This window comes from Pelodiscus sinensis, unplaced genomic scaffold (assembly GCF_049634645.1).
Source record: "Pelodiscus sinensis isolate JC-2024 unplaced genomic scaffold, ASM4963464v1 ctg126, whole genome shotgun sequence".
NCBI lineage: Eukaryota > Metazoa > Chordata > Testudines > Trionychidae > Pelodiscus > Pelodiscus sinensis.
The window spans coordinates 57,316-83,371 of NW_027465898.1; the positions used below are offsets into that span (position 1 = coordinate 57,316).

The 26,056-nt window shown below is 64.4% G+C and overlaps 1 protein-coding gene across 6 annotated transcripts in view; it reads right to left on the reverse strand.

The window, feature by feature from the left end:
- The window catches only part of LOC142824341 (cell adhesion molecule CEACAM6-like), a 70,221-nt gene that overhangs the window by 2,971 nt on the left and 41,194 nt on the right, over positions 1–26,056 (reverse strand). For 4 of the 6 annotated variants that reach the window (XM_075916228.1, XM_075916227.1, XM_075916226.1 and 1 more), the window contains one exon: positions 9,115–9,489. The exons of 1 other annotated variant lie outside the window; for it this stretch is intronic. In XM_075916228.1, coding sequence (XP_075772343.1) covers positions 9,115–9,489 — 375 coding nt within the window. Of the gene's footprint in view, positions 1–9,114; positions 9,490–10,052; positions 10,209–26,056 lie in introns of those variants that run through there. One more of the 6 variants, XM_075916230.1, reaches the window with a different exon arrangement.

Consider the following 26,056-nt stretch of genomic DNA (forward strand, 5'->3'; position numbering starts at 1 on the left):
CAGCAGGTAACACCCTGGGCCGGACGGGGCACAAAGGGGAGGCGGGTGACTCCGGGCTGGGGACCAGGGCCTGGGAGCTGGTGAGTCTGGGCTGGTCTGAGGACCAGGGAGGGGGCGGAGCAGGAGGGGGCCAGGCCCCAGACCCCAGGCCCTGCTCCCCCAGAGCAATAGCACGGACTGTGCCCGGCTCCCGGCTCCGAACCAATAAACCTTCCATTCGCCTGGGCTGAGCGACCGTCTGGGGGGCGGTGACTCCCCAGGCCTGAGACAGAGGCCACACACCGGGCCGGCTCTGTGCTGGGGGCAGGTTCAATGTAGAAGCCGCTGCCTTATAGCAACGTGCTGCCTGTCGCGTTTTCCCTCGGGTCGGAGGGCGAGGAAACGCCCCAGAGGACACGGCTCCCGGCAGCGCCCAGTCCTACGGGAGCCGCTCCCGGCAGCGCTGCGCACAGAACGGCTCTGCGGCGATGTGCGACGGGCGGCAGTTTCTGAGGGGCGGGGGGGGAACTGCCCCTCTCAGACGCGCTGCTGGCCCTGGCACGGTCCTAGCGGGGGCATCACGCGGCAGGGGACGGAACGGCCACTGGAAACACTGAGCTCAGAGCCAGCAGCCTCCCCTCGGCCCAGGGGTCGGGTCGGGGTCGGGCCTCCCCCCAGGGTCCCGCCGAGGGGGCTCAGCCCGGGGGCAGCCCAGTCACGTCCTGCGTCCTGCCTGCCACACTGAGCGATGCCGTTTGCACCGTTGCCTCCTTTTTACACTCGCACCCCCCCCCCCCGTGTGTTCTCACGCCCTGGCGCTCCACAGGCACTCTCCACGCAGAGGGGAGGGGTGAGGGGGCCTGGCGAGCCGGGCAAGGGCTGGGGTCACCCCCACTCCGGTGCCACCCCTCTGCTGCCCTGCCTCGTCCCCCCCACTGGCAGGCTGGGGTCACCCCCACTCCTGTACCACCCCTTTGCTGCCCTGCCCTGCCTCGTACCCCCCCCACTGGCAGGCTGGGGTCACCCCCACTCCTGTTCCACCCCTCTGCTGCCCTGCCCTGCCTCGTCCCCCCCCCACTGGCAGGCTGGGGTCACCCCCACTCCTGTTCCACCCCTCTGCTGCCCTGCCCTGCCTCGTCCCCCCCCCACTGGCAGGCTGGGGTCACCCCCACTCCTGTTCCATCCCTCTCCTGCCCTGCCTCGTCCCCCCCCACTGGCAGGCTGAGGTCACCCCCACTCCTGTGCCACCCCCCTCCTGCCCTGCCCTGCCTCGTCCCCCCCCACTGGCAGGCTGGGGTCACCCCCACTCCTGTTCCACCCCTCTGCTGCCCTGCCCTGCCTCATCCCCCCCACTGGCAGGCTGGGGTCACCCCCACTCCTGTTCCACCCCTCTGCTGCCCTGCCCTGCCTCGTCCCCCCCCACTGGCAGGCTGGGGTCACCCCCACTCCTGTTCCACCCCTCTGCTGCCCTGCCCTGCGTCATCCCCCCCACTGGCAGGCTGGGGTCACCCCCACTCCTGTTCCACCCCTCTGCTGCCCTGCCCTGCCTCATCCCCCCCACTGGCAGGCTGGGGGGAAGCACAGCGAAGCGCCCCCGCTCTCATTGGTCCCCTGGCTGGGTCACTCTGCTTGTGCCCACACATTGGGGGTGTTACCGCGTGTGCCCCCCCCCCCCGGTCTCAAAGCCAATGGCTGAAGCAGCGATGAAGCTATTGATGAAAATGTCCCCAGAGCTGAGCCCTGCGGGACACACGCGCTGCGCCCTTCCCGCCCCACGCCCAGCGCCGGGGCTGTGTCTAGACGCCAGCGCGCGAGTGACGACGCGGATCGGTCCAAGGGGAAGCCTTTTGACCGCTCCCTTAAGCCTCATGACCCGCGTCCTGGCCCGCGGCACAGCCCGGCGCCCATTTCTATTGGAATGAAGCCGGGGATGGTGAAATCCCCGCTCCATTGACCATGTCGGGGAGCCTGTTTAACATGCCCTGACCCCCGACCCTGGGCACTACGGCCCGGCAGCTCGGCACCACCTCACTGGGTTACGTTAGTGTCACGAGCTTCACTGAGCCAAGACAGCCCCTGCCAGCCCCTCCCCGCGCACAAGGCATGAGCCGTGGCAGCTCTCCGGGGGATGCTCGCGACGGCTCATTTCTGTGTCTGTGGGCTCTCTCCGGGGGATGCTCGCGACGGCTCATTTCTGTGTCTGTGGGCTCTCCGGGGGGTGCTCGCGACGGCTCATTTCTGTGTCTGTGGGCTCTCCGGGGGATGCTCGCGACGGCTCATTTCTGTGTCTGTGGGCTCTCCGGGGGGTGCTCGCGACGGCTCATTTCTGTCTGTGGGCTCTCCGGGGGTGCTCGCGACGGCTCATTTCTGTCTGTGGGCTCTCCGGGGACCCAAAGGAACGGCCTGATCTCCCGTTGTCTAGCCCGGCCGGGCAATGGCCCGTTTCCAGTGCCCGGGAACCTCCGCCCCTCCCGAGGCTTCCCAACGAGAACGGCTGCCGGCTCAGAGACCTGGGCCATCTCCCCGCGCCGTCTGGGCGCATCTCGCCAGCCCACGGTCGCTGGGGGGCGTCTCATTCACCCCCGCAACTCGTGTGCTTTGCCTAGGTCTGCCCTTACCCCCCCTGCATTTTCACGCCCACTCACTAGTGTAACTGTCCGGTCGCACGAGCGGGCTGTTGAAACCAAACCCAAGATTTCATTGAGCATTTCAGCCACTTCCACGTTTTCCGTTGTTCCACCCTCCCTGAACGGGCCCCTGCACTTCGGTCTGTTCTATAGCAGGGCTGCTCCGCGTGGGACCCGGGGGCCGGGGCTACTCACAGCTCATGCTGAGGGCCACAGCTTAAGTGTGGTTGCGTGTACATGCAAATATCCATGCAAATATATGCAAATAGCTTCTGTCACACCGACAGGCATGAATACAAAGATTAAGCCTGTGGCCAGCGTGAGCCAATCAGCACCTCCCCGGCTCTGCCCACGAGCCTAAGCAGCCGGCACTTCCCCCAAGGCCCCGGCACGCCCGGCCCCTCCTCTCTGGGCTAGAAACCCCCCCACCAGGTGTCTGGGAGTTGAACCCCTCCCGTTACCAAGGCAACAGAAGGTTGTTGTGATTTGCTGACTTGTGCTGGTGAGTTGTACACGGCCGTGTGACGTACCCGCCTCTCTCTGCGGAGAGCCGGCATCAGCTGCTGCCCCTTTGAAACTCAGAGACGGCGTTTCAAAGGGGCAGCCGCTGCTCAGCTGATCCCCGGCTCCGCTGTGTGGTGGCTGCCCCTGGAAGTACCCTTCTCCCCCTTTGCAGCCTCTGTCTGATGGAGGCAGCGAGGGGGGGGGGGATCCACTAGCCGACTGGTCCTTGACATCCTCAGACCCCCTGTCCATGCAATACCCAGGCTGTGCTCTACCCACACGTGGCTCGCGAGGGGAGGCCTGACCGAGGGAGCAGCCTTGAGAAGCCAGAGGCAGAGCGACCAGGGGAGCGAGGGGGACGGGGGCTGCAGACAGGGGAGTTCAAGAGGCAGATTGACGAGGGAGGGCTGCTCTGCGTGGGACAAGCCGCACTGGGGCTCCAGCCACGCGGGGTACAGGGGGCAACGCGCCTCAGAGCCCCTCCCCCGCATGGCCAGAGCGCCAGCGCCGAGCTGCCCTGTTGCAGGGGGCAGGAGGGAGCCCGGAGCATCCCAGCCTGAGGGCCGGGGGGCCCCATCCCCGCCTTACAGGGACCTCAGCATTCAACTGGGCAGCCCCAGCGCCTGGCTCCCAGCGGGGACGCTCCCCGGAATCGGCCTGGGTGTGGGCCGGCGAGGGGTCACTGGCATCGGGAGCAGGGATTTCCCAGCAGGCCGTGCGACCCGGGTTTCTGTGTCCCAGAGTTCAGTGCGGTTCTGGGGTCGGACTTGCCCTGTACTAATTCGAACTAACGGATCCAGACTAAAAAACTAGTTCGAATTAGCGTTTTGCTAATTCCAACTAGCAAGTCCACACTGAGTGGACCCTGAACCGGGGTTAAGGATGGCCGGAAGCAGTGCCGGCAGGGCATCAGAGGAGGACTTAGAGCATGGAGCTGCTGTCTCAGGCTAGCCGAGGGCTGTGCTTAAAGGGACCCGACCCCCACCCCGGACAGACAGTTCTCAGGGGTGCCCCGCTTGCAAAGCAGTCCTGGCTTGGAGTGCCCGGAGTACCCACACTGGGCACATCACACCACTCGGCCATCAGCCCGGCTGCACTTGCCGCAGGCTGCCATCTGGGGAGAGGGAGTAATTGGGGGGCTGCAGGAGAGCTTCCACCCCCAGAAGCCTGCAGAGCCAGCCCAGTCCTCCCCATCAGGGGCGCGTACCCCATTCCTCCCTCACCTCCTTCCACTTACCCTTCCTTAGCCCCTCTTCTTGATGTACAAAATAAAGGACACGTGTGGTCAAAACTAGAAACTCTTTATTTAACAAAACTCGGAGAAACTGGGAAAAGGAGGTGGGAGAGGGGAAAAGAGAGGCTGGGAGAGGGGAGGGAGGAAACTGGGAGGAGGGAGCTGAAAGGGGGAAGCAAGGGAAAGGAGGGGGTGGGGAAGCTGAAGGATCAGGGGTGGGGGTCTCACCGGGCCAACCGCCTCCCAGCACGGCGAGGGAGTGGGCCTCGGCGTCCCCGGGGGAATGGGGTGGAGGGTGTGGACGTTGAGGAAGAGGGTGTGGGGGTTGAGGAGGAAGAGGTGGGAGGGGGGCAGGAGTGGGAGGAGGGACAGCAGTTGGGGGGGCAGCAGGCGCAGGACCAGCACGGGGCACCATGCTCTGCAGCAGGAGCTGCAGGTTGGTGCTCAGCCCTCGGAGCTCAGCCAGCAGCTCGTGGCGGACCTGCAGATCTTCCCGCATCCAGGCCTGCAGTGTGCGGTGCACGGCTCGCAGGGCCCCCAGGTGCTGGTCCCAGTACTCCTGCTCCGTGCTGGCGGTCCGGAGCAGGCCGCGGGTGCGGGAGCATGACCCGGGTGGGGTGGTGCGCCCTGCACGAGCAGCTGGTGCAGCTGTAGAGACAGAAGAGAAGTGGTCAGTTCTCCCTGGGGACACAGTAGATGATGCCCAGCCCCCTCCCCAACTCCGCAACGTGAGGGTGACCATGTCCTGCACCGTCACAGCCGCTGTGCTTGTACAGAGGCCATGGTCAGGATGTCTGGCTCTCCCCGGGACGGGGAGCTGCCCCAAGACCGCACCCATGTCCCTGTGCCATGTATAGTGTGGCCGGGGCGGCGGGGGGAAAGGGGAGATGTCCCCTGCCTCCGTGTAGAGGGGACATGTGAAGGGAAATCATCCTGCTGGGTCCCGCCCCGGGGTCGGGAGCATGTCACGTCTCTTTGCACAAGCATGTGCCTATTGGGCAATGGCCCCTGGGTGTCACGCAGCTGGAGCGTGGCATGGCATGTGCTCGCACGTGCACAGGTGTCTGCGTGATCCGTGGGAGGCATGGCCCACGCGCGTGGTCTCTGGTCTCCCTCCCACCTCCCCCCCCCGAACTATTTAATTCAAACTACTTACCCAGTACGGTCTCCCTGGTCGACCCTGCTGGAACAGCTGGAGGTGGCCCCTCCGGTGCGCCCAGGTCAGGGCCCTCTGGTCCCGGCTCGCTGTCCCCCGGGCTGGCATGGACCGCCCCGCCCCCCAAGAGTTGGTGGAGGGCGGGGAAGTAGGGGCAGGTGGCAGCCCCTGCAGCAGCGCCGCCCCTGGTGGCCCTGGCGTACCCCTGCCGCAGCTGCTTCAGCTTGATTCGCACCTGCTCCTGGGTGGCCTGTGTCCCTTTCGGGCCATGGCGGCCGCTATGCGCCCGTAGACGGCCGCGTTCCTCCTCCTAGTGTGGAGATCATGGACGCTGGGGGCCTGCCCTCAAACCTCAATGAGGTCCATGACCTCTGCACTAGTCCAGGGGGCCGCGCGCCGTCTACGGCCCCTGGCTGGCCCCTGGGTGCTGGGGGACTGGGCAGGGGACAGCTCGCTGGCACCGGCTGCCTGGCTCATGGTGGGGCCACTGGCTCAGGGGCAGAGACTGCTGGCAGGGCTGTCTGACTCCAGTGCCGTCTGGCCAGAGTCTACCCCTTTAAGGGCCCGGGGCTGGAGGAGAGGAGAAGAGTTTCCTGGTTGTGCCCAGAGTGGCCACCAGGGCAAGCTGGGGAGGGCTAGCCTCCCACTAGTTCGAATTAAGGGTCTACACAGCCCTTAATTCGAACTAGTAAATTCGAACTAGGCTTAATTCCCGTGGAATGAGGTTTACCTAGTTCGAACTAAGCGCTCTGTTAGTTCCAATTAAATTCGAACTAACAGAGCGCTAGTGTAGCGCCTAGGAAAGTTAGTTCGAACTAACATTGTAGTGTAGACATACCCAGAAAGAATTGCTGTGGTAGAACCACAGAGCCACAGAGCTGGCAGAGACCTCAGGAGGCATCAAGTCCAGCCCCCTGCTCTAGGCAGGACCAATCCCAACTCAATCAACCCGGCCAGGGCTGTGTCAAGCCGGGACTTCAACACCTCTAGGGATGGAGACGCCCCCCTCCCCAGGGAACCCAGCCCAGCGCTTCCCCGCCCGCCTAGGGAAATCGTTTTTCCTAATGTCCAACTGTGGCGGGGTGGCCCCGCCCCCTCGTGTAACCGCCGCGTCTCCGCCGAGACCGGAAGGCGGGGCTTGGCAGCGCGGGGGCAGAACGCCGCGAAGAGCCCGGGGGCCGGTTAAAGGGACGTCACTAGTGACGACACCCCTCTGAGACCCAGAAGTGACGCGAGGGAATGGCGTCTGGCAGGACGCCGACCCAGGGGGCCGGGGAGGGACGTCAGGAGGGACGTCATCACTCCAGGCTCGGCGGGCGATTCACATGGGAACCCCGGGCCGGCGGAAGGGAGAGGAAGGAGCCAGCAAGCGGAGCCAGAGACCTTGGGTGAGGTGTAACCCTGGGTCCCCTGGCTACGGCAGCGCTAGGGAAGAAGCGGGCCAGGGCGGGGGCATGGACATCGAGAGCAGGGGAGTCTAGGGGTTTCGACCCCCTCCGCTAGGGTGGGCGTGAGTCCGTCCCTTAGGGCCCTGGGTTGGGGTTCGGAGCGAGGGTGGGCCCGAACCCCTTCCCTAGTTCGTCCCCTTACCGGGCTATCGTAGCCCGAGCCGGTGGGGAAGGAGCAACCATTATCGCCGAACGGAGTGTAAAGCGGGAAATGTAATAAATTTACCGACTCCAACGATACACGAGTGGGTGTGTCAGGGTAACCGGGGGACCGGACACGAGGGATCCCCGTCCACCAACCCAGACCTCCCCCACTGCAACTTGAGCCCATTGCTCCTTGTTCTGTCACCTGCTCCCACTGAGACCAGCCTCTCTCCAGCCTCTTTGGAACCCTCCTGCAGGGAGCTGCGGCTGCTCTCAACTCCCCCCTCACTCTGCTCTTCTGCAGACTGAACAGACCCAACTCCCTCAGCCTCTCCTCGTAGGTCATAAGTGTTTCTGAGCAGTAGCTGGTAAAACAAAACCAAATCAGAGAGTGACAGGCGCTGCACAGAATAATTCATAGAATCATAGAGCACTAGGCCTGGAAGGGACCTCGAGAGCCAGCGAGTCCAGTCCCCGGCCCCCATGGCAGGACCCAGCACTGTCTAGACCAGCCCTGAGAGACATTTATCCAACCTGCTCCTAAATATCCCCAGAGACGGGGATTCCACAGCCTCCCTGGGCAATTTATTGCAGCATTTAACCACCCTGACAGGCAGGAACTTTTTCCTAATGTCCAACCTAAACCTCCCTTGCTGCAGTTTAAGCCCATTGCTTCTTGCTCTAGCCCCAGAGGCCAAGATGAACAAGTTTTCTCCCTCCCCCTTATGACACCCTTTTAGATACCTGAAAACGGCTCTCATGTCCCCCCTCAATCTTCTAAGCTAAACAAGCCCAGTTCTGTCAGCCTTCCCTCACAGCTCATGTTCTCCAGACCTTTCATCATTCTCGCTGCTCTTCTCTGGACCCTCTCCAATTTCTCCACATCTTTCTTGAAATGTGGTGCCCAGAACTGAACACAACACTCCAAGTGAGGCCTAACCAGCGCAGAGCAGAGTGGAAGAATGACTTCTTGTGTCTTGCTCACAACACACCTGTTCATGCAGCCCAGAATCATGTTTGCTTTCTTTGCAACAGCATCACACTGCTGACTCTCATTCAACTTGTGGTCCACTCTAAGCCCTAGATCTGCCGTACTCCTTCCCAGACAGTCGCTTCCCATTCTGTATGTGTGAAACTGATTGTTCCTTCCTAAGTGGAGCACTTTGCATTTGTCTTTATTAAACTTCATCCTCTTTACCTCAGACCATTTCTACAATTTGTCCAGGTCATTTTGAATTTTGACTTGGTATCATCTGCAAACTTAATAAGTGAACTTTCTATATCAATATCTAAATCGTTGATGAAGATATTGAACAGAGCCAGTCCCAAAACAGACCCCTGCGGAACCCCACTTGTTAAAATTGCAAGTAACAGCAATAGCATTTGCAAGGAGCAAAACTACAATGAGAGTGGGATAGAGGGACGGGAGGGCAACTCAGTGATTCGCAGGCAGCAGACAACACAAATGAGTGAACTGTGAGGAGATTCCTGTCCTGCCTTAGCCCCTTTTAAAATGTACTAAGCAAGACTTCTCCTTAGTAAGGGAAGGGAGAAGGGCAGAGGCTCTGCGGCCCTACTGAGCATGCTCAGTGCCTCCCCCCGAGTAAAGGATAAAAGAGCAGGTTTAAGCAAATGAAGAAGCCCCCCTGGCCGGGACACTCTGCGATGGTGCCTCGCTCCCAGGGGGTGACTGTCCGTACCCCTCTACCCTGCCTGTACCGGGGATGGACCTCCCCTCACCCCCAGCCCTGAGTTTACCCCGGCCCCGAATCGAAGCCGCTTCCCCACCCCCCCAGTCAGGTTTCACCCCCCTCCTCGGTTTAGCCCCTTTTCTCCGTTTTTAACCCCTTGGAAAAGTAAGGAAGCAGAAAAGTTATAGAGTGGGCAGAGCGAAGGGCAGTGGCTTCAACAGAGACCCTGGGCATGCTCAGTGCTTCCGCGCATGCGCATTGCCCCATAAGTCTTCTCAAGTAAGAGTCTCAGGTAGGAGCCCGAGGGGGGGGTCCCCGGGGTGTCACTTACCCCAGACGCGCAGAAGCACCGCGGCGAGGACTCTGTTCCCTGGAGCCTCCATCAGCAGCGAATAGTTCCCGGTGTCACTGAGCGTCACCCCCGCGATGTGCAGGGCGCAGCCCGGCCCCCCTGTCTCCCGCCCCGTGTGCGCCGGGCCGATGTTCGGAGCAGACGGTTCCGACGGGTAGTAAGTGAGGATCCGTCCGGGCTCATCAGCGGTCGCTGATCGGTACCAGGCGCAGGTCAGCAAGTTCTGCGGAGGATCCCGCGGGGCCAGGCTGACGCCCCCTCCCACCGCGGGGCTCGGCGGGCTGAGGACGATGGTCCCTGGGGGCCGGGTGCTCTGGGCCGGCGCCGGCTGGAGGCAGGAGCCCAGGACGGAGGCTGCGGGGGGAGCCCAGATGCTAACGGTGCCCCTCACTCCCGACCTGCCCCCCCGCTTTCCTTTGCCCCCCTCGGGCAGCCCTTCGTTTCCCCTGCCCCGCCCCGCCCCTCCCCCGACCGCCCCGTCTCAGCTGCCAGGGCCCCTCGCCAGGAGCCTTTGCTGGAGAGGGAGGGGGCAGGGGGCTCTGGCAGGGCAGCCCCGACTTCCCCTCCCACCTCGACCCGCCCGCTCCCCCGCGGCCTGGAGCAGGAACCAGTGGGGGGGGGGGTCTCCCCCGTGGGGTGCCCGGTCCCTGGGTCACCGCACAGGCTGGGGCTGGGGAGAAGCGGGGGGGTTGTGCCCCCCCATGCCCTGGGGCAGCGAGACACAAACAGCTGCTCCCTGCGAACCTCCCCTTGCGAAGCAGGATCTGCGGGGCCCAGGGGCTGGGGACAGAACCGGCCTGGGGAGGGAAGCCTCGGACACCCCCCCCCCTCGCGCCCTGGGGTCCCCGCAGCTCAGCCCCGCTGCTTCGCCGGACACTGGCTCGTGCCCCGGACACCTGGGTCCCCCCCGCTCTGACCTGCCAGGAGAACCCGGGCCCAAGGGCCGCCCGGCCGGGGGGGGCCTCGCCCCATCGCCCGTCGCTGCCGCGGGACGCGCCGGGTGTCAGACGCCTGGTCCCAGCGGGGCGAAGGGCAGAGCGGGGGGGGGGGGGGGCCGCAGGAAGCTCCGCCCCCGCCCGGGTCAGCACAGGCACCTGGTCCGGCCCCTTTCTCGCACCCGCCCTGCCCAGGGGACCGGTCCTGGCCGATGGGCAGGTCACACGAGGGGGGGGGCGCCCCTGGGGGGCAAGGCCCCCCCTCCGCAAACCCTCTCCCGCCCTGCCCGCAACCGCCCCCTCGTGGAAACTCGGAGGCTGTCAAGCGAGAAGTGGCCCCAGGGGGCAGCGACCCAGACCAGGACCAGGGGTGGCTCCGGGCCCCTGGCGGGGAGAGCGGGGTGTTCTCCTCGGCGCACGTGGCCCGGGCCGCAGGATCTGCGGGACTCACCGCTGTGGGCTCCTACCAAGGGTTCAGCACCGGCATTGGCCGTGCGGGTCCTTGAACCCCGGCCGCTCTGTGGGGCGCCTCGCTCGGCCCCGGCTCCCACGGGGCCCGGATTCCCCCCACTTGCTGCATCGCGGCCCCTCGACTGAGCGTGCTCCTGGTCTTCGTCCCCTTTCCCCCCCCTTTCGCCCAGCCCGCGGCTCGGCCCGCTCCTGGGTCCCGGGCTCTGTCTGCCTGGGGCACCCTGGCGCCTGACACCCTGGTGGCTGAACGGAACCGGGATCTTCCTCAGGGGAAAAGGCAACAGGCGCGTTTACTGAGCTTAGATCCCTGCAAACTTTCCCATTGGGGTCTGATCCAGCACTCGCACACACACTGAACAAACTCCGGCACTAACACAGACACACAACCCCTCCCCCCGCACACTCACTCACACCCCCACAGTCTCGTGCACTCACACCCGCACTTACACACACACTGAACAAACTCCGGCACTAACACAGACACACAACCCCTCCCCCCGCACACTCACTCACACACCCACAGTCTCGTGCACTCACACCCGCACTCGCACACACACTGAACAAACTCCGGCACTAACACAGACACACAACCCCTCCCTCCGCACACTCACTCACACCCCCACAGTCTCGTGCACTCACACCCTGTCCTGTTCCCACTAGTTGCTCCCCTCATTGCACTGGCAGGCGGGGGAGGGTGGAGCCGGATCGCTGCTCCCCGTGGACAAGAGGGAAACCCGGGTCCCCCTGCAAGAGCCTCCGATTCCTCCCTCCCCTGCCCGGCCAGTCCACAGCGCCGTGCGCAGGGAGACTTGTGGGGCCTTTTCCCTGCTGCTTCCAAGAGGGTCCCAGGACGGGCCCTCGCTGCCTGACTCCCAGGGCGTCTCCAGTCCAGTCTCCCCAGGGCGCTCCCTTCCCGATCCCCCCCCCCCCGCCATTCGCCTTCCTGGCTACAAGGGCGCCCTGGTGACTCGTATCAGCCACTGTCACCCCCAGGGCCTCTTCTGCAGAACTGCTGCCTAGCCAGCCGGCCCCCAGCCTGCACCAACCCTTGGGATTCCTCCGCCCCACGGGCCGGACTCTGCTCTTGTCCTTGTTGAACCTCCTCAGATTCCTTGTGGCCCAGCCCTCCCGTGTGCAGGTCACTCTGGGCCCTCCCTGCCCCCCAGCGAATCCCCCTCCCCCCAGCTCAGTGTCACCGCAAACTGGCCGAGGGTGCAGCCCATCCCCCCACCGGGTCATTCACAAAGACGTTGAACAAAACCGGCCCTAGAACCGACCCTTGGGGCCCTCGCTAGAACCCGGCGGCCAGCCTGCCATCAGCCCTCGACCACGGCCCGCGGGGCCCGGCAGTCCAGCCGGCTCCGTACCCACGGCCCAGTGCCGGTTCCCAATGCGACGCCCTCACCCGCCGGCACGAACACCGGGGGAGACGGGTCAAAGCTTTGCTGAAGTCCAGGCTAGCCCATCCCTCAACCCGGGACACACCGGGACACACTGATACCGGGGGGGGGGGGGGACACTGGGATAGGCCACACCGGGACACACCGATACTGGGGGGTGGGACACTGGGACGGGCCAGCGCCGGGACACACCGATACCGGGGGGGGACACAGGGACAGGCCAGCGCCGGGACACACTGATACCGGGGGGGGGGGGACACCGGGACGGGCCAGATCCGGGACACACTGATACCGGGGGGGGGGGGGGACACCGGGACGGGCCAGCGCCAACACCGATACTCCAGGGTGCAGCCAAGGTGCACATGGGGCGGGGGAAGGGCTGCTCAGCTGGAGACATGTTCCCTGTAGTGATGCCAAGGGGCAGGGCAGGGGGAACCCCCCCCCCGAGAGTGAGTCACCACCACGCCCAGGGGCCTGGGCTGCCAGGGGGAGCCACTCTCCCCCGTCCTCACTGAGGCAGGCTGGGGCTAACCCTCACCCCTGTCACCAGGGGGGAGCCCCGGGTCTGCCCCCCCCCCAGCCAGGGGGCTCCCAGCACGACACAGACTGGGCAGCACAGGGACTCCTGGCTCCCACCCCCAGTTCTGGTCCCCCCTGCCTGGAGCCCTGGCTCCCTGCCCCCAAAACCCATCACCCCGCAGGCGTCCGGACAGGAAGAAAAACCCGTTTGTGCCGCAGGTTTGTTTAGCGCCGATGCAGGAAAGTGACAAAGGAAACGGAGAGAAAAGCTCCCCCCTCCCCCCCAACGGCCCCAGTGTGCAGCCTCCCCCCTAGATCCCCAATCCCCACACCTGCCCCAGGGTGCAGCCCCCCCAATCGATTCCCCGTGAGGTCCGAGTCACTGGCCAGGCCCTGTCCCCTCTCCAGGGAGACCCCGGCCTGTCTCTGGGGCCTGGCTGGGGGGGGCACCAGGGGGCCAGGCCCAGGGAAGTTGCCTCAGTCAGGCAGGGCAGGAATCCCCCTTCTTGCCCCCCAAACACTCCCCTCCCGGCACGGGGCGGGGGCTTCACACGCCTCACCCCGAGGGAGCCGGACAGACGGACCCCGACAGACAGGCCTGTCCACTGCGGGGGGGGGCCCTTCTCGGTGTGAATCCCACAGGGAGGGGCCGACCCCCCCCCGGGATCTTGCAGGGGCCCGGACGCCTGGGTCCCCCACGACTCCCAGGGACTCCTGCCCACCCCTGGGGCACAGGCTGCTGGGGAGCGTGTCTGGGTGGGTGCAGCGCCCGGACCTCTGGGCCCCCCCAGTGCGGGAGCAGGCCGGGGACAGACGTGGCTGGGGGGGGCTGCCCAGCGCCCGGTCCCCTGGGTCCCTGGCAGGGCCAGCGTGGAACAGGCGTCACCGGGGGACTCTGCCCCGCGAACGGCCTTGGGCGGCTTCCTCATCGCGGGGACCTGCCCCGCCCGGCTGTGAGGGGGAGGGGCAGGCGGCGCCAGGGGAGCCACGAACCCGGAGTGGGGGGGGCAAGTGTGGCTCCTCCATGCTGCCGCATGGGCCCCTCCCCTCCCGCAGCCCCAGGCATGAGCTGGTGCCCACAGACCAGCATGGGAGGGTGGGGGAGAGCAGGGAGATTTATGGGGTGCAGAGAAGTGGGGGGCTGGATATGGGAGGGGAGGGGCCGGACTAAGTGGTAAGAGAGGGGAAGGGGAAGTGGGGGGCTGGATAGGGAGGAGTGGATGGATGGGGGAGGCGCCTGCCTGAGTGGTAAGGGAGGGGAAGGGGAAGTGGGGGGCTGGATGGGGGAGGGTGGATGGAGGAGAGGAAGGGGGGGCCTTGTGATAACAGCGGGGGAGGGGAAATGCGGGGGTGTCTCAGGCTGGGGGGGCTGACGGGAAAGGGGGCTGCATGAGGCTGGGAGGTGCTGTGGGGCCTGCAGGGGAAGGGGGGTGGGGCGGGCAGGGAAGGTATAATTAGTGGTGGGAGAATCCAGCTCCTGCCCCCCCGGTAACCCCAGAAGATTCCCCCCCCCACCCTCCCTTCCTGGAGGTGCCAGGGCAACCTCAGCCTGAGGCCAGAAAGGCAGGTTATGGGGGGGCCATTGATTCCCCCCAAAAATCACCAATTTATGGCACATCCACCCAACCCCCATGGAAGGGCCTGTCCTGGGTGGGACGATGCCCCCTGATTCCCCCCATGCACACCATGGGCCCCTTCACATGCATGGGGTGCCCCAGCACTGACACTGTGGGGGGAAGCTCGCAACACCAGGGTCCCTGGCTGGGGGCAGCTCGCACCCCCAGACTACCGGTTCACACAGACACCCCCCCACACACCCCTGTGACGTAGTGGGGGTACCTGGCTGGTTTCTACGCTGCTGGCTCTGGGGTAACCCCCACTGGCTGCCGTTGATACAACGACCCAGCAAAACAGGATGAGTCATTATGCAAAGGGTGTCTCAACCTGTCTGACCAGCCACCCCCCATGGAGAGGAACAAAGGAAGGTGGATGCTGCCCTGGCTGGGGGGCAGGGCTGGAGGAGAGTGAGTTAGTTCCTGGCTGGAAAGCAGGGGAGAAGGAACTGGGGAGGGAGCTGGGATCCCCCCATCTCAAAGGGGGCACTGAGGCCTCTTAGCCCCAGTTCCTGTAACCAGATGACATCTGTGCTGGGCTGTATCCTGGAGGAGCAATAAACTCCCTCTGTTCTACTGGCTGGTGGAGTCTGTTTGTGCCATTTCGAGGTGCAGGAGATGGGGGACCCCCAACGCGCCGTCACACTGGTGTCAGGAGCGGGATGCACTGCACCCCGTGGATGGAGCTTCCAGCGGCGAGCGACAAGGCACAGTAGAAGCAAGAGCCCTGGAGCCGGCGTGCTGGAGACAGAGCGAAGCGGTTCCTGGGAATCGTGGGGCGCTGCAGCACTAGACTGGTGAGTTGCATCAAGGGGCCCAGCGGGCAGATGGCCTACGCCCGACTCTTGAAGGCAGAGCTGGTGGGGCTGTGCAGGGAGAGGGGCTTGCCTGTGCAGAAAGCAACCAAGGCCCAGCTGATTGCCCAGCTAGAAGAGAATGACCAGCCACAGGGCCAGGATCTTGTCCCCAGGGGAAGAAGCCAGACCCCTCCTGAGAGTGTGTCAGGCTCAGAGAGGGGGAGGAGCGCTGGAACCCACCAGAGAGATGAGACAGCGTCTCCCGGGAGGCCTGCAAGCCGTAGCCCATCTAGGGCAGGGGCCAGCCCAGCAGAGCTGCGGCGGCTGGAGATCCAGCTGCGGATAAAGGAATTGGAAGCAGAGGACTGAGAGAGGGACCGCCAGGACCGAGAGAGGCAGCGGCAGCATGAGCTGGCCATGGCAGAGCGGAGAACCGGCGGGGCACCAGCTGCGCCAAGTGCGGATGGGCCCCAGGGTCCCGGGACTGCCAGACGCTTGGAGAGGCTCACGGTGGCCCAATTGAAGGACGTGGGTGACATAGACGGGTTCCTCAGCTCCTTTGAGAGGGCCTGTGGACTGCAACGGGTCCCCCCAGCTGACTGGCTACAGGAGCTCGTCCCCGCACTGAACCAGGAGGCGGCCGGAGTGCTCAGTCAGCTGGAGGACCTACAGCCAGGGGATTACAACCGAGTCAAGGAGGCCCTGCTGCACAAGTTCGGGCTGACCCCCGAGATGTACAGGAAGAGGTTCCGGGGGGTGCAGAAGGAGCCACGGGAGACCTATGTGGATCTGGCCTCCCGCCTGTCGCAATACTGCCACAAGTGGGTGTCGGGAGTTGGAGCCCAGACCCCAGAGGAGCTGCTCAAGCTGGTCATGATGGAGCAGTTCCATGAAGCGTGCCCACCCAAACTGAGGCTGTGGCTCAAGGACCGGAGACCGGAGAACTCCCAGGAGGCCGGGAGGCTGGCGGACGAGTTCACAGAGAGCCGGTCCGGGTGTGAACGGGAGTCCCGGAGAGAAAGGGAACCGCGCAGAGACCGGATCTCAGCTGAGCAACGGAGGGAGTCAACTACGAGGCGAGCCCAAGGAATAGGTCGCCTGTGCCCCAGAGAACCAGCCAGGGCCTGGACAGAGACAGCCCAAAGCCTAACTTGCCATCGCTGTGGGCAAAAAGGCCACAAGAGGGCTCAGTGCACCAGGTCCCAGGACCGGGGACTTTCCAGGGTTAACTGGCTGGGGTGGGAGGAAGGGCAGGCTGCCCCAGAGGCAGGGGCTGGCAGGCAAACCTCAGCTCAGAGAGAGGGGAAGGATGCTCAGTGCACCTCCCCTGGGAGGTCTGACCCTCGGGATGCGGACTTCTCCATGTACCGGGTGGGGGCAGGACGGCCCCTGCGGAGCGAGTGCCTCATACCCCTGGAGGTGGATGGTAGGAAGGTGACGGGTTTCTAGGACACAGGGGCGGAGGTGACGCTGGCCCGATCCGACATAGTGGCCCCAGAGCGGATACTACCCCACACCCAGCTGACCCTGAAGGGCATAGATGAGTCCCCGTTTAAGGTGCCTGTAGCCCGGGTGCATCTGAAATGGGGGGCCAAGGAGGGCCTCAAGGAAGTGGGGGTGCACCCGCACTTGCCCACCGAAGTGCTGATGGGGAATGACCTAGAGGAGTGGCCCCATGAATCCCAGCGGGCTCTAGTCACTACCCGGAGCCAGAGCCAGCGGGGGGCTGACAACGTGGGTCCAGGGAAGGACTCCTGGCAGCGTCCTCAGGGTCCCATCCCAGTGGACACGGGGTCCAGCCAGGCTGGGACTCCGGACCTAGGCAAAGGTGGGGAACAGGTCCCGATCCCTGCCTCAGCGGCTGAATTCCAGGCTGAGGTGCAGGCAGACCCCTCCTTGCAGAGGCTTAGGGACCAGGCTGGCCTCCGTGCAGCTCAGCCCCGGGGGAGAGGTGGCCAGGAGAGATTCCTGCGGGAGCGTGGACTCCTGTTCCGGGAATGGCTTCCCCCCAGGAAGGTGAGGGCATGGGGGGTCCAGCGGCAGCTAGTCGTCCCCCGAAAGTATCGCTTTGAGCTGCTGTATTTGGCCCATGACTTCCCCGTTGCGGGCCACCGGGGATCCGGAGCACCCGGCTGAGGCTGCTCCAACACTTCTATTGGCCGGGAATCTTTACAGCCGTGCAGCGGTACTGCCGGTCCTGTGACTCCTGCCAGAGGGGCGGGAAGGCCCAAGACAGGAGGAAAGCGGCTTGGGGGTCTCTATCCCAGAGAGAGGAGCCTCTGGGCTTGCTGAGAGCGCTATGGGAGGGGAAGACCCCCCTGGATGGAGCTTCGGGGGTGGAAGCCGCCCTGGCTGTCCAGAGAAGGCTCGCTGGGCTCATGGCCCCGGCCCGAGAGACCCTGGCCAGAGATCAAGGCCAGCGGAAGGGTGGGTGCGACCACAGGGGACAGGCCTGTGCCAGTCCCCCTGGAGCGGTGCGGCGAGTGGACAGAGGGAAGCTAATTCATGTGGGGCCTCACCGCGGCCGGCCCGAGTCAAGGGGAGCACCCATGTCCCCAGGGCGGGTTCCCACGCAGAGGACCCGAACTTCCCTAGGTCACGAGCGGAGTGACCCTGCTCAGTTCGCTCTCTGAGGGGGGAGAACTGTGACGTAGTGGGGGTACCTGGCTGGTTTCTATGCTGCTGGCTCTGGGGTAACCCCCACTGGCTGCAGTTGGTACCACGGCCCAGCAAAACAGGATGAGTCACTATGCAAAGGGTGTCTCAACCTGTCTGACCACTAACCCCCATGGAGAGGAACAAAGGAAGGTGGATGCTGCCCTGGCTGGGGGGCAGGGCTGGTGGAGGGTTAGTTAGTTCCTGGCTGGAAAGCAGGGAAGAAGAAACTGGGGAGGGGGCTGGGATCCCCCCATCTCAAGGGGGGGCACTGAGGCCTCTTAGCCCCAGTTCCTGTAACTAGATTCCATCTGTGCTGTGCTGTATCCTGGAGGAGCAATAAACCACCCTCAATTCCACTGGCTGGTGCAGTCTGTTTGTGCCATTTCGGGGTGCAGGAGACAGGGGATCCCCAACGCGCTGTCACAACCCCAACCGACAGGGTAGAACACACACACACACACACACACACACACACACACACACACCCCCCAACTGACAGGGTAGAACCACAGGCCAGTTCTTGCCACACCAGCGACTGCAGCTTTTCCTGCCATGTCCTCAGGGCGCTGACGGGAGGCCGGGTAGATGGGCCCTTGGTCCGCGTCTCACTTGCGCCCCACCCGCCAGCCCGGCCCGGCCAGCGCACCCCAAGGGTGACAGGCCCCCGTCCCACTCAGCCACGCTGCCTTGGAAACCGCCAAGGGGAGTGAGGGAGCCCAGGGCTGGGGGCAGGTGTCAGGTGCATCCCCAGGCTGGACCTGCACCATCCAGTGGGGTAACCCGTTCTCGGGGATCCCCCTCCAGTGCAGCGACCCTCTTGGGGGGCCTATTCGCACCTGGGGGGGCCGCCCCTCTGCCTTCGACACTGCACTTCTCAGGGCCTCCAGCCTCCTGCCTCCCCCGTGAGACCCCTCGGGGGGGCCCCTCCCTCTGGACCCCGGGGTTCCCACTACCAGAGGGACTAGCCCAGCCTGCTCCCCAGCCCAGAGCGACTCCCGGCCAGCCCCACAGGAGGGTTATGGAGCTTTGAACAGCAACAGATCCCTTAAGTCTGTCGGCCTGGCCCCCCCCAGCACCGCCCATCAGTCCCTGTCTGTTCTGCCCCCGTCCCATCTGACCCACGTCTGCCAGTCCAGCCCCAGGGCCCCCAGCAACAGCCCCCCCCCCTCCGGCCAGTGTCTCTGCAGGTAACAGGGTCACTTGGACCCGTCTTCTCCCCTCCAATCCCCGTCCAATGTCCCCCCCTCGCTGGGCCGGTGCCAGGTCCCCCCTTGTCTGAATCTGGCTGGAGCCGGCCGTGTGCGCTGAGCAGGCCGGGGGCACCAGGGCTCCAGTCGCCGGGTCCAGTTCTGGGCTGGGCCCTGCAACGACAACCCCCCCCCCCCCCGCAAGGAGCTGCTGGCATTTGTCGGAGGCGGCTCCAGTGCAGAGGGAGTTTGCAGCCGGCTGCTCCGCTTGGACTCAGACACACGGACCCTCCTCTGCGGCTGCTGCCCTGCCAGTGTCCTGGACTCTGAGGCGGGGACAGGGCCCCTGGGGGGTAGATGGTGCAGTGCAAACGCCGGCTCGATGGGTTCCTGTGTTTCTGTGTACTTTGTTAAGGGTGTTAATCACTGTCCCTGGTTAATCCCTGTGGGTACGTCTACACTACAGTGCTAATTCGAACTAAATTAGTTCAAATTAGTTAATTCGAACTAGCGCATCGAGACTTAAAAACTAGTTCGAATTAGCGTTTTGCTAATTCGAACTAGCACATCCACACCGATTGGATACTGGGGCGCATTTAAGGGCAGCTGAAACCGGTTCTGGCAGGGCATCAGGTCAGTAGTTGCTTTGTGTGGCTCGTGCTTCAAGGGACCCCCCTGGACAGCCGGTTCTCAGCTTTTCCTGCTTGCTTGCCAACCTCGCCGAGGGACAGCAAAGCGTTTTTCTCTGCGCCCATCTGTGTCGGTGCTTCCTTTCGGGGACGCCACCGCAGGTGGCAATATGGAGCCAGACCTCCCCCTGCACTTTCTGGTGCAGTTTGTGGACTTGCTACTGCAAGCCTGCCAGCACTGGCTGAAGGCTGCCTGGCACCACCTGGTGCACGTCAGCCCCCTGCCTCTCCGCCTGGCCTCCCTGGGGGCCATAGAAGAGCCGCAGAGGCACCCGGACGCCGGCGTGCCCCGCCACATCTGGCGTCTGGACACCAGCAGCGACTGGTGGGACCGCATCGTCCTGGAGCGCTGGGGAGACAGACAATGGACCCAGAACTTCAGGATGAGGAGGGACACCTTCCTGGAGCTCTGCGAGTGGCTCGCCCCTGCTCTGCGCAGAAGGGACACTCGCATGAGGCCCGCCATCCCCCTCCAGAAGCGTGTGGCCATCGCCATCTGGAAGCTCTCCACGCTGGACAGCTACCGATCCGTTGGGAACCAGTTCGGTGTGGGGAGATCCACCGTTGGAGCAGTGCTCATGCAGGTATGGCACTCGCCGGCCACTGGGCCGGGGGCGAGGGGGGCTGCAAGGAGGGGATGGGCCGCCCCAGGGAAAATGGGGGGATGGCGGGAGGAGGCGAAAGTGCCCCACACCAGAGGGGCCGGTCCCTCCCGGCCGTACTACACGCTGCCTGGGGGGGTTTCTTCCGGGAGTGGGGCACGGGGCACTTCCAGGGCACGAACACTCCCAGCCACCCGGGCGCCCCACTGATTCGCGCTTTGCTGAGTCTCTCCGCAGGTGGTCAAGGCCATCAACTGGGTGCTGCTCTGCAGGGTGGTCCAGCTTGCCGACCCGGACGGCGTCATCTGGGAGTTCGGTGCCCTTGGCTTCCCCAACTGCGGGGGACCATCGACGGTACGCACATCCCCATCTGTGCCCCGGAACACCAGGCCTCCCAGTACGTGAACCGCAAGGGGTACTTCTCCATGATCCTGCAGGCCGTGTGTGACCACCGGGGACAGTTCACGGACATTAATGTGGGCTGGTCCGGCAAGGCACACGACGCCAGGGTATACCAGAACTCCTCCGTGTGCCAGAGGCTGCAGGCTGGGACCTTCTTCCCCGACCACTACATCAGGGTCGGGGACGTGGACATGCCTGTCTGCCTGGTGGGGGATGCAGCCTACCCCCTACAGCCCTGGCTCATGAAGCCCTACATGGGGCTCCTCAACCCCTCCCGCCAGGTCTTCAATGCCAGGCTCACCAGGGCCCGCATCGTGATTGAGGGGACCTTCGGTCGACTGAAAGCCCGATTTCGATGCCTCCTCACCCGCCTCGACCTCGCAGAGCACAATATCCCTCCCGTGGTGGCAGCATGTTGTGTGCTGCACAATTTGTGCGAAAGGAAGGGGGAGGCTTTCCTGCCAGCCAGGATGGCTGAGGCTGAGCACATGGCTGGCCACTATGCTCAGCCCCACACCGCCGCCGTCCGGGAAGCCCAGCAGGGGGCCATCTGGATCCGGGAAGCCCTGCGGGAGAGCTTCCATGTGCAGGAGGAGGAGGACTGAACTCTTCCTGCATGCCCCACTGGGGCCTTCTTCCACCCTCCCCTCCTTCTCTTCCCTAACCTCCCTTCCTAAAGTCAAATAAAGAAACCTGTTTTGCCAACAAAAACCTCTTTTTATTTTACATAACTGGGGTGGGGCGAGGGTGGAATGAGGGTGGGAGAGAGTAGGGGGAAACCTGGGAGGAGGGAGCTGGAAGGGGAGTAAAGGGAGGAAGGGAAGGGAAAGCTCAGGGTTGGGGGTCTGGCTGTCTCTCCCGTCTCGCAGCACTGCGGGTGCGGGGACGTTGGGGGGGGAATGGGAGTGAGGGTGGGGCAGGAGGGACGGGTGGTGCGGAGGAAGCGGGAGGGGGAGCAGGGGCAGGAGGAGGAGCGAGAGCTGGGGCGGCCGCAGGACCCGGAGCAGGAGGAGGCAGGAACTGGTCCTCCAGAGTCTGGAGGTAGCCCCTGAGGGCACGGCCCTGCTCCTCCAGCGCCTCCAAGCTCCGCTGGTGCAGCCAAAGGTCTTCCTGGACCCAGTGGTCCTGGGTGCGGAGCTAATGCTCCAGGACCCGCAGGTGCTGCTGCTGATAGTCCTCCTGGTTCCTGGCGTGCCTGCTGGCCCAGGTGCAGGTGGCTGTTGCAGGCGAGGTGGTGCACCCTGCTGTCCCAGGTGCTGCGGCTGTGGTGAAACAAGAGCAGCGGTCAATTTTCCCTGGGGCCAAGGTGGGTGAAACCCAGCCCCCCTCTGCAAGGCCAGGACCCCTGCATGACACCCAGCTGCTGCTCCATGGTGGGCAAGGTCCAGGCGCACGGTCCCGGGGCTCCCTCTCCCCCCATCCCACTGTACACATAAGGGGAGCATGATGGTACTCACATGTGGAGCCTTCCCCGGCCTCGGACGACACAGGCGATGTGGTCTGTGGGGTTCCTCGGGGGTCCCGGGCAGGCTCCCGGCAGGCTCCTGGCTCTCGGCGTCCTCCGGCTCCTCCTCCTCGGTGTCAGGGACAGGTCCCTCTGCCCCGGTGTCGATCACCACCCGGGGGTAGGGACGGTGTGAGCCTCCAGGATGCGGTCCAGGGCCTCAAAGTGGGGGCATTCCTCTGGGTTGGCCCCTGGCTGACATGCCCAGGAGTAGGACTGCTGCAGGTCCTTAATTTTACAGCGGATCTGCTCCCGGCTCCGCTGGTGGCCTCTGGCAGCCAGGCTGTCAGCCATGGGGCTGTAGACTGCCGTGTTCTTGTGGCTAGTGCGGAGATCGTGGATGTTGGAGGCTTCCCCCCAAACCTGGATGAGGTCCACGATCTCCGTACTTGACCAAGTGAGCGCCCGCCTCTTGTGGCCCCGGGCAGGCTCCTGGGAGCCGCCAGCCTGGTCCCAGGAAGATGGGGAGGGCTGGGTGGCATCGGGGGACTGGCTCATCTTGTGCCAGGTGCAGGGTCTGCTGGCTGGGCTCTGGCAGGCTTGCAACTGGCACAAACACTGTAGCCAGACCGTGGCCCTTTAAGGGCTCCGGGGCCAGGAGGGGGGCAGACGAGTTTCCCTGGTGTTGGCCAGAGTGGCCACCAGGGAAACCTGGGGAGGGCTAGACTCCCACTAGTTCGAATTAAGTGGCTACACAGCCCTTAATTCGAACTAGTTAATTCGAACTAGGCATTAGTCCTCGTAGAATGAGGTTTACCTAGTTTGAATTAAGCGCTCCGCTAGTTCCAATTAAGTTCGAACTAGCGGTTTGCTAGTGTAGCGCCTATCAAAGTTAATTCGAACTAACGTCTGTGAGTTCAAATTAACTTTGTAGTGTAGACAAACCCTGTGTCTGTAGGCTGCTGAGTACAGGCGTGTCCCTTGCGTGCGACCAGCGAGCCGTGCAGTGTGTATCATGCGGAGTCGCTGCCCTGGGGCGAGAGCCGGGTCACTGCTGGGACGATTTTATTCCTGGCGTCTCCCGAGGCTCCGTGCCTGTGTCCAGGGCCGGTCAGGCGGAGGCGCCGCCCGTGTATATGGGTTAGGAGCCAGGGACTGCAGCCGGGGGGGGGGGGGATCCCGACTACAGAACATCCCCGCTGGGGACCCAGGATCTCCTTCCACGTGAAAACCAGCAGGCGCCCAGCCCCCCGTGAGTGGGACCTGCTCCCGAGAACCTGGGAAGGAAAGGGGGTCACCCCAGTAACATCCGGCACTGAGCGCCCCTCCCATGGAGCCCCCGAACCCCCAAATCCCCCTCTTCCACACAGATGGGCTGGGGAAAAGGTCTGTGGGGTGGGAGTGAGGGGCACCGGAAGGGGGGTAGGGGCTGTGGGGTGGGGATCCGGGAGGGCACCAGGCCCAGGTGACAGCAGAGAGCGCCTGGGGCGGGGGAAGGGCCGGCAGGGCTAGGCAGAGTGGGGAGGGGGAGCGGGGAAGGGGGGACAGACCAGGACCGCCCCCCCGAGAGGAACGAGGCCACCGGCCCTGGGCCCTGCGCTGACGTCGATTCCACCAGCGCCGTGTCCCTGGGACCCACAGACCTTCGGTGCCACCTGCCCCCTGAGGCCCCTCCGGCTGGGGGGGCAGGGCTGGGGACTCCCCCCACTCCGAGATAGTAGCCTTGGGGGCAGGCCCCTCCCCTCCCTGCTGGCTCCTCTTGTCTCTGCCACCCGGCCCTGGGCCCCCATCCGGGGCCGGTTCCAGCAAGCGGAGACCAGGCAGGAAACTTCACTGGGCTGGCCCAGCAATGGGGGGGGGGGCTGTGAATGAGCGTGAGAACTTGTGGTGTCTCCCCCCAAAGGGGAAGTGGCTGCCGTGGGGGGGGGAGCGACTTCCCCAGATCACGTCTTGAATTAAGGGCAATCCAGGATCCACCTGCAACCCAAACACCTTGGCCCCGCCCCCTTCCCCGAGGCCCCGCCCCTCTCCCTCCATCCCCTCCCCCACTCACGTCTATGAGGCTGGAGGCGGGGGAGGGGCTCAGGCAGGGGGCGCAGCTGGATCCGGTTTGTGTCTCCCGCCGGCTCCGTCCGGTCAAACCCTGAAATAGCGGAGAGGAGCCGGCGGGGGAGGGGCCAGCCCGAGCCCTTCGCACGTCCCGGGCCCCGGGAGTGTGAGGCATGCGCAGCTTGTGACGTAGGGGGGGTACCTGGCTGCTTCCTACGCTGGCTCTGGGGTAACCCCACTGGCTGCTGTCAGTACCACGGCCCAGCAGGGCAGGGGTGAGTCACTATGCAAAGGGTGTCTCAACCTGTCCGACCAGCTACCCCCCAGGGAGAGGAACAAAGGAAGGTGGATGCTGCCCTGGCTGTGGGGCAGGGCTGGAGGAGGGTGAGTTAGGGTATGTTACTCCATGAGGCGTAACGGTAGCTCGGACTAGAAAGCCTGGTCTGAACTACCTAGTCCGTGCCGGCACGGGGTTCGAACGAGCCGGGATTTAAAAATGGCGGCGCCCGGCTTATGCAAATGAAGCCCGGGAAATTCAAATCCCGGGCTTCATTTGCAAGTGCGGTATGCCTACATTACCCTCCTAGTTCGAACTAGTGGGGTAGTGTAGACAGACCCTTAGTTCCTGTCTGGATCATGGAGGAAGCAGTCTCAGCAACAGGCTGGGGGTTTAGAAGCCCAGACCCCCCCAGATCAAGGGGGGGCTGAGGCATCCTAGGCCTACCCTGCAACCAGATGACATCTGTGCTGTGCTGTATCCTGGAGAAGCAATAAACCACCTCTATTCTACTGGCTGCGGGAATCTGTTCATGCCATTACGGGGGTGCAGGAGGTGGGGGAACCCCAACGCGCCGTCACACTGGTGTCAGGGGTGGGATGCACTGCACCCCGTGGATGGAACTCCCAGCGGCAAGCGACAAGGCGCAGTAGAAGCAAGAGCCCTGGAGCCAGGCATGCTGGAGACAGAGCGAAGCGGTTCCTGGGAATCGTGGGGCGCTGCAGCACTAGACTGGTGAGTCTGCACTGAGGGGACCAGCGGGCAGATGGCCTACGACCGACTCTTGAAGTCAGAGCTGGTGGGGCTGTGCAGAGAGAGGGGCTTGCCTGTGCGGAAAGCAACCAAGGCCCAGCTGATTGCCCGGCTGGAAGAGAATGACCAGCCACAGGGCCAGGAATCTGTCCCCAGGGGAAACAGCCAGACCTCCCCAGGAGCGTGTCAGGCTCAGAGAGGGGGAGGAGCGCTGGACCCCACCGGAGAGATGAGACAGCTTCCCCCAGGAGGCCTGCAAGCTGTAGCCCATCTAGGGCAGGGGCCAGCCCAGCGGAGCTGCGGCGGCTGGAGATCCAGCTGCGGATCAGGGAATTGGAAGTAGAGGACCGAGAGAAGGACCGCCAGGACCGAGAGAGGGAGCGCCAAGATCAAGAGAGGCAGCGGCAGCATGAGCTGGCCATGGCAGAGCGGAGAACCGGCGGGGCACCGGCTGCGCCAAGTGCGGATGGGCCCCAGGGTCCCGGGACTGCCAGGCGCTTGGAGAGGCTCGTGGTGGCCCAACTGAAGGACATGGGCGACATAGACAGGTTCCTCAGCTCCTTTGAGAGGGCCTGTGGACTGCAACGGGTCCCCCCAGCTGACTGGCTGCAGGAGCTCGTCCCTGCACTGAACCAGGAGGCGGCCGGAGTGCTCAGTCAGCTGGAGGACCTACAGCCAGGGGATTACAACCGAGTCAAGGAGGCCATGCTGCACAAGTTCGGGCTGACCCCCGAGATGTACAGGAAGAAGTTCCGGGGGGTACAGAAAGGGCCACGGGAGACCTATGTGGATCTGGCCTCCCGCCTGGCGCAATACGGCCGCAAGTGGGTGTCTGGAGTCGGAGCCCAGACCACAGAGGAGCTGCTCAAGCTGGTCATGATGGAGCAGCTCTATGAAGTGTGCCCACCCAAACTGAGGCTGTGGCTCAAGGACCGGAGACCAGAGAACCCCCAGGAGGCCGGGAGGCTGGCGGATGAGTTCATGGAGAGCCGGTCCGGGTGTGAACGGGAGTCCTGGAGAGAAAGGGAATCGCGCAGAGACCGGATCTTGGCTGAGCGACGGAGAGAGTCAACTACGAGGCAAGCCCAAGGAACAGGTCGTCTGTGCCCCAGAGAACCAGCCAGG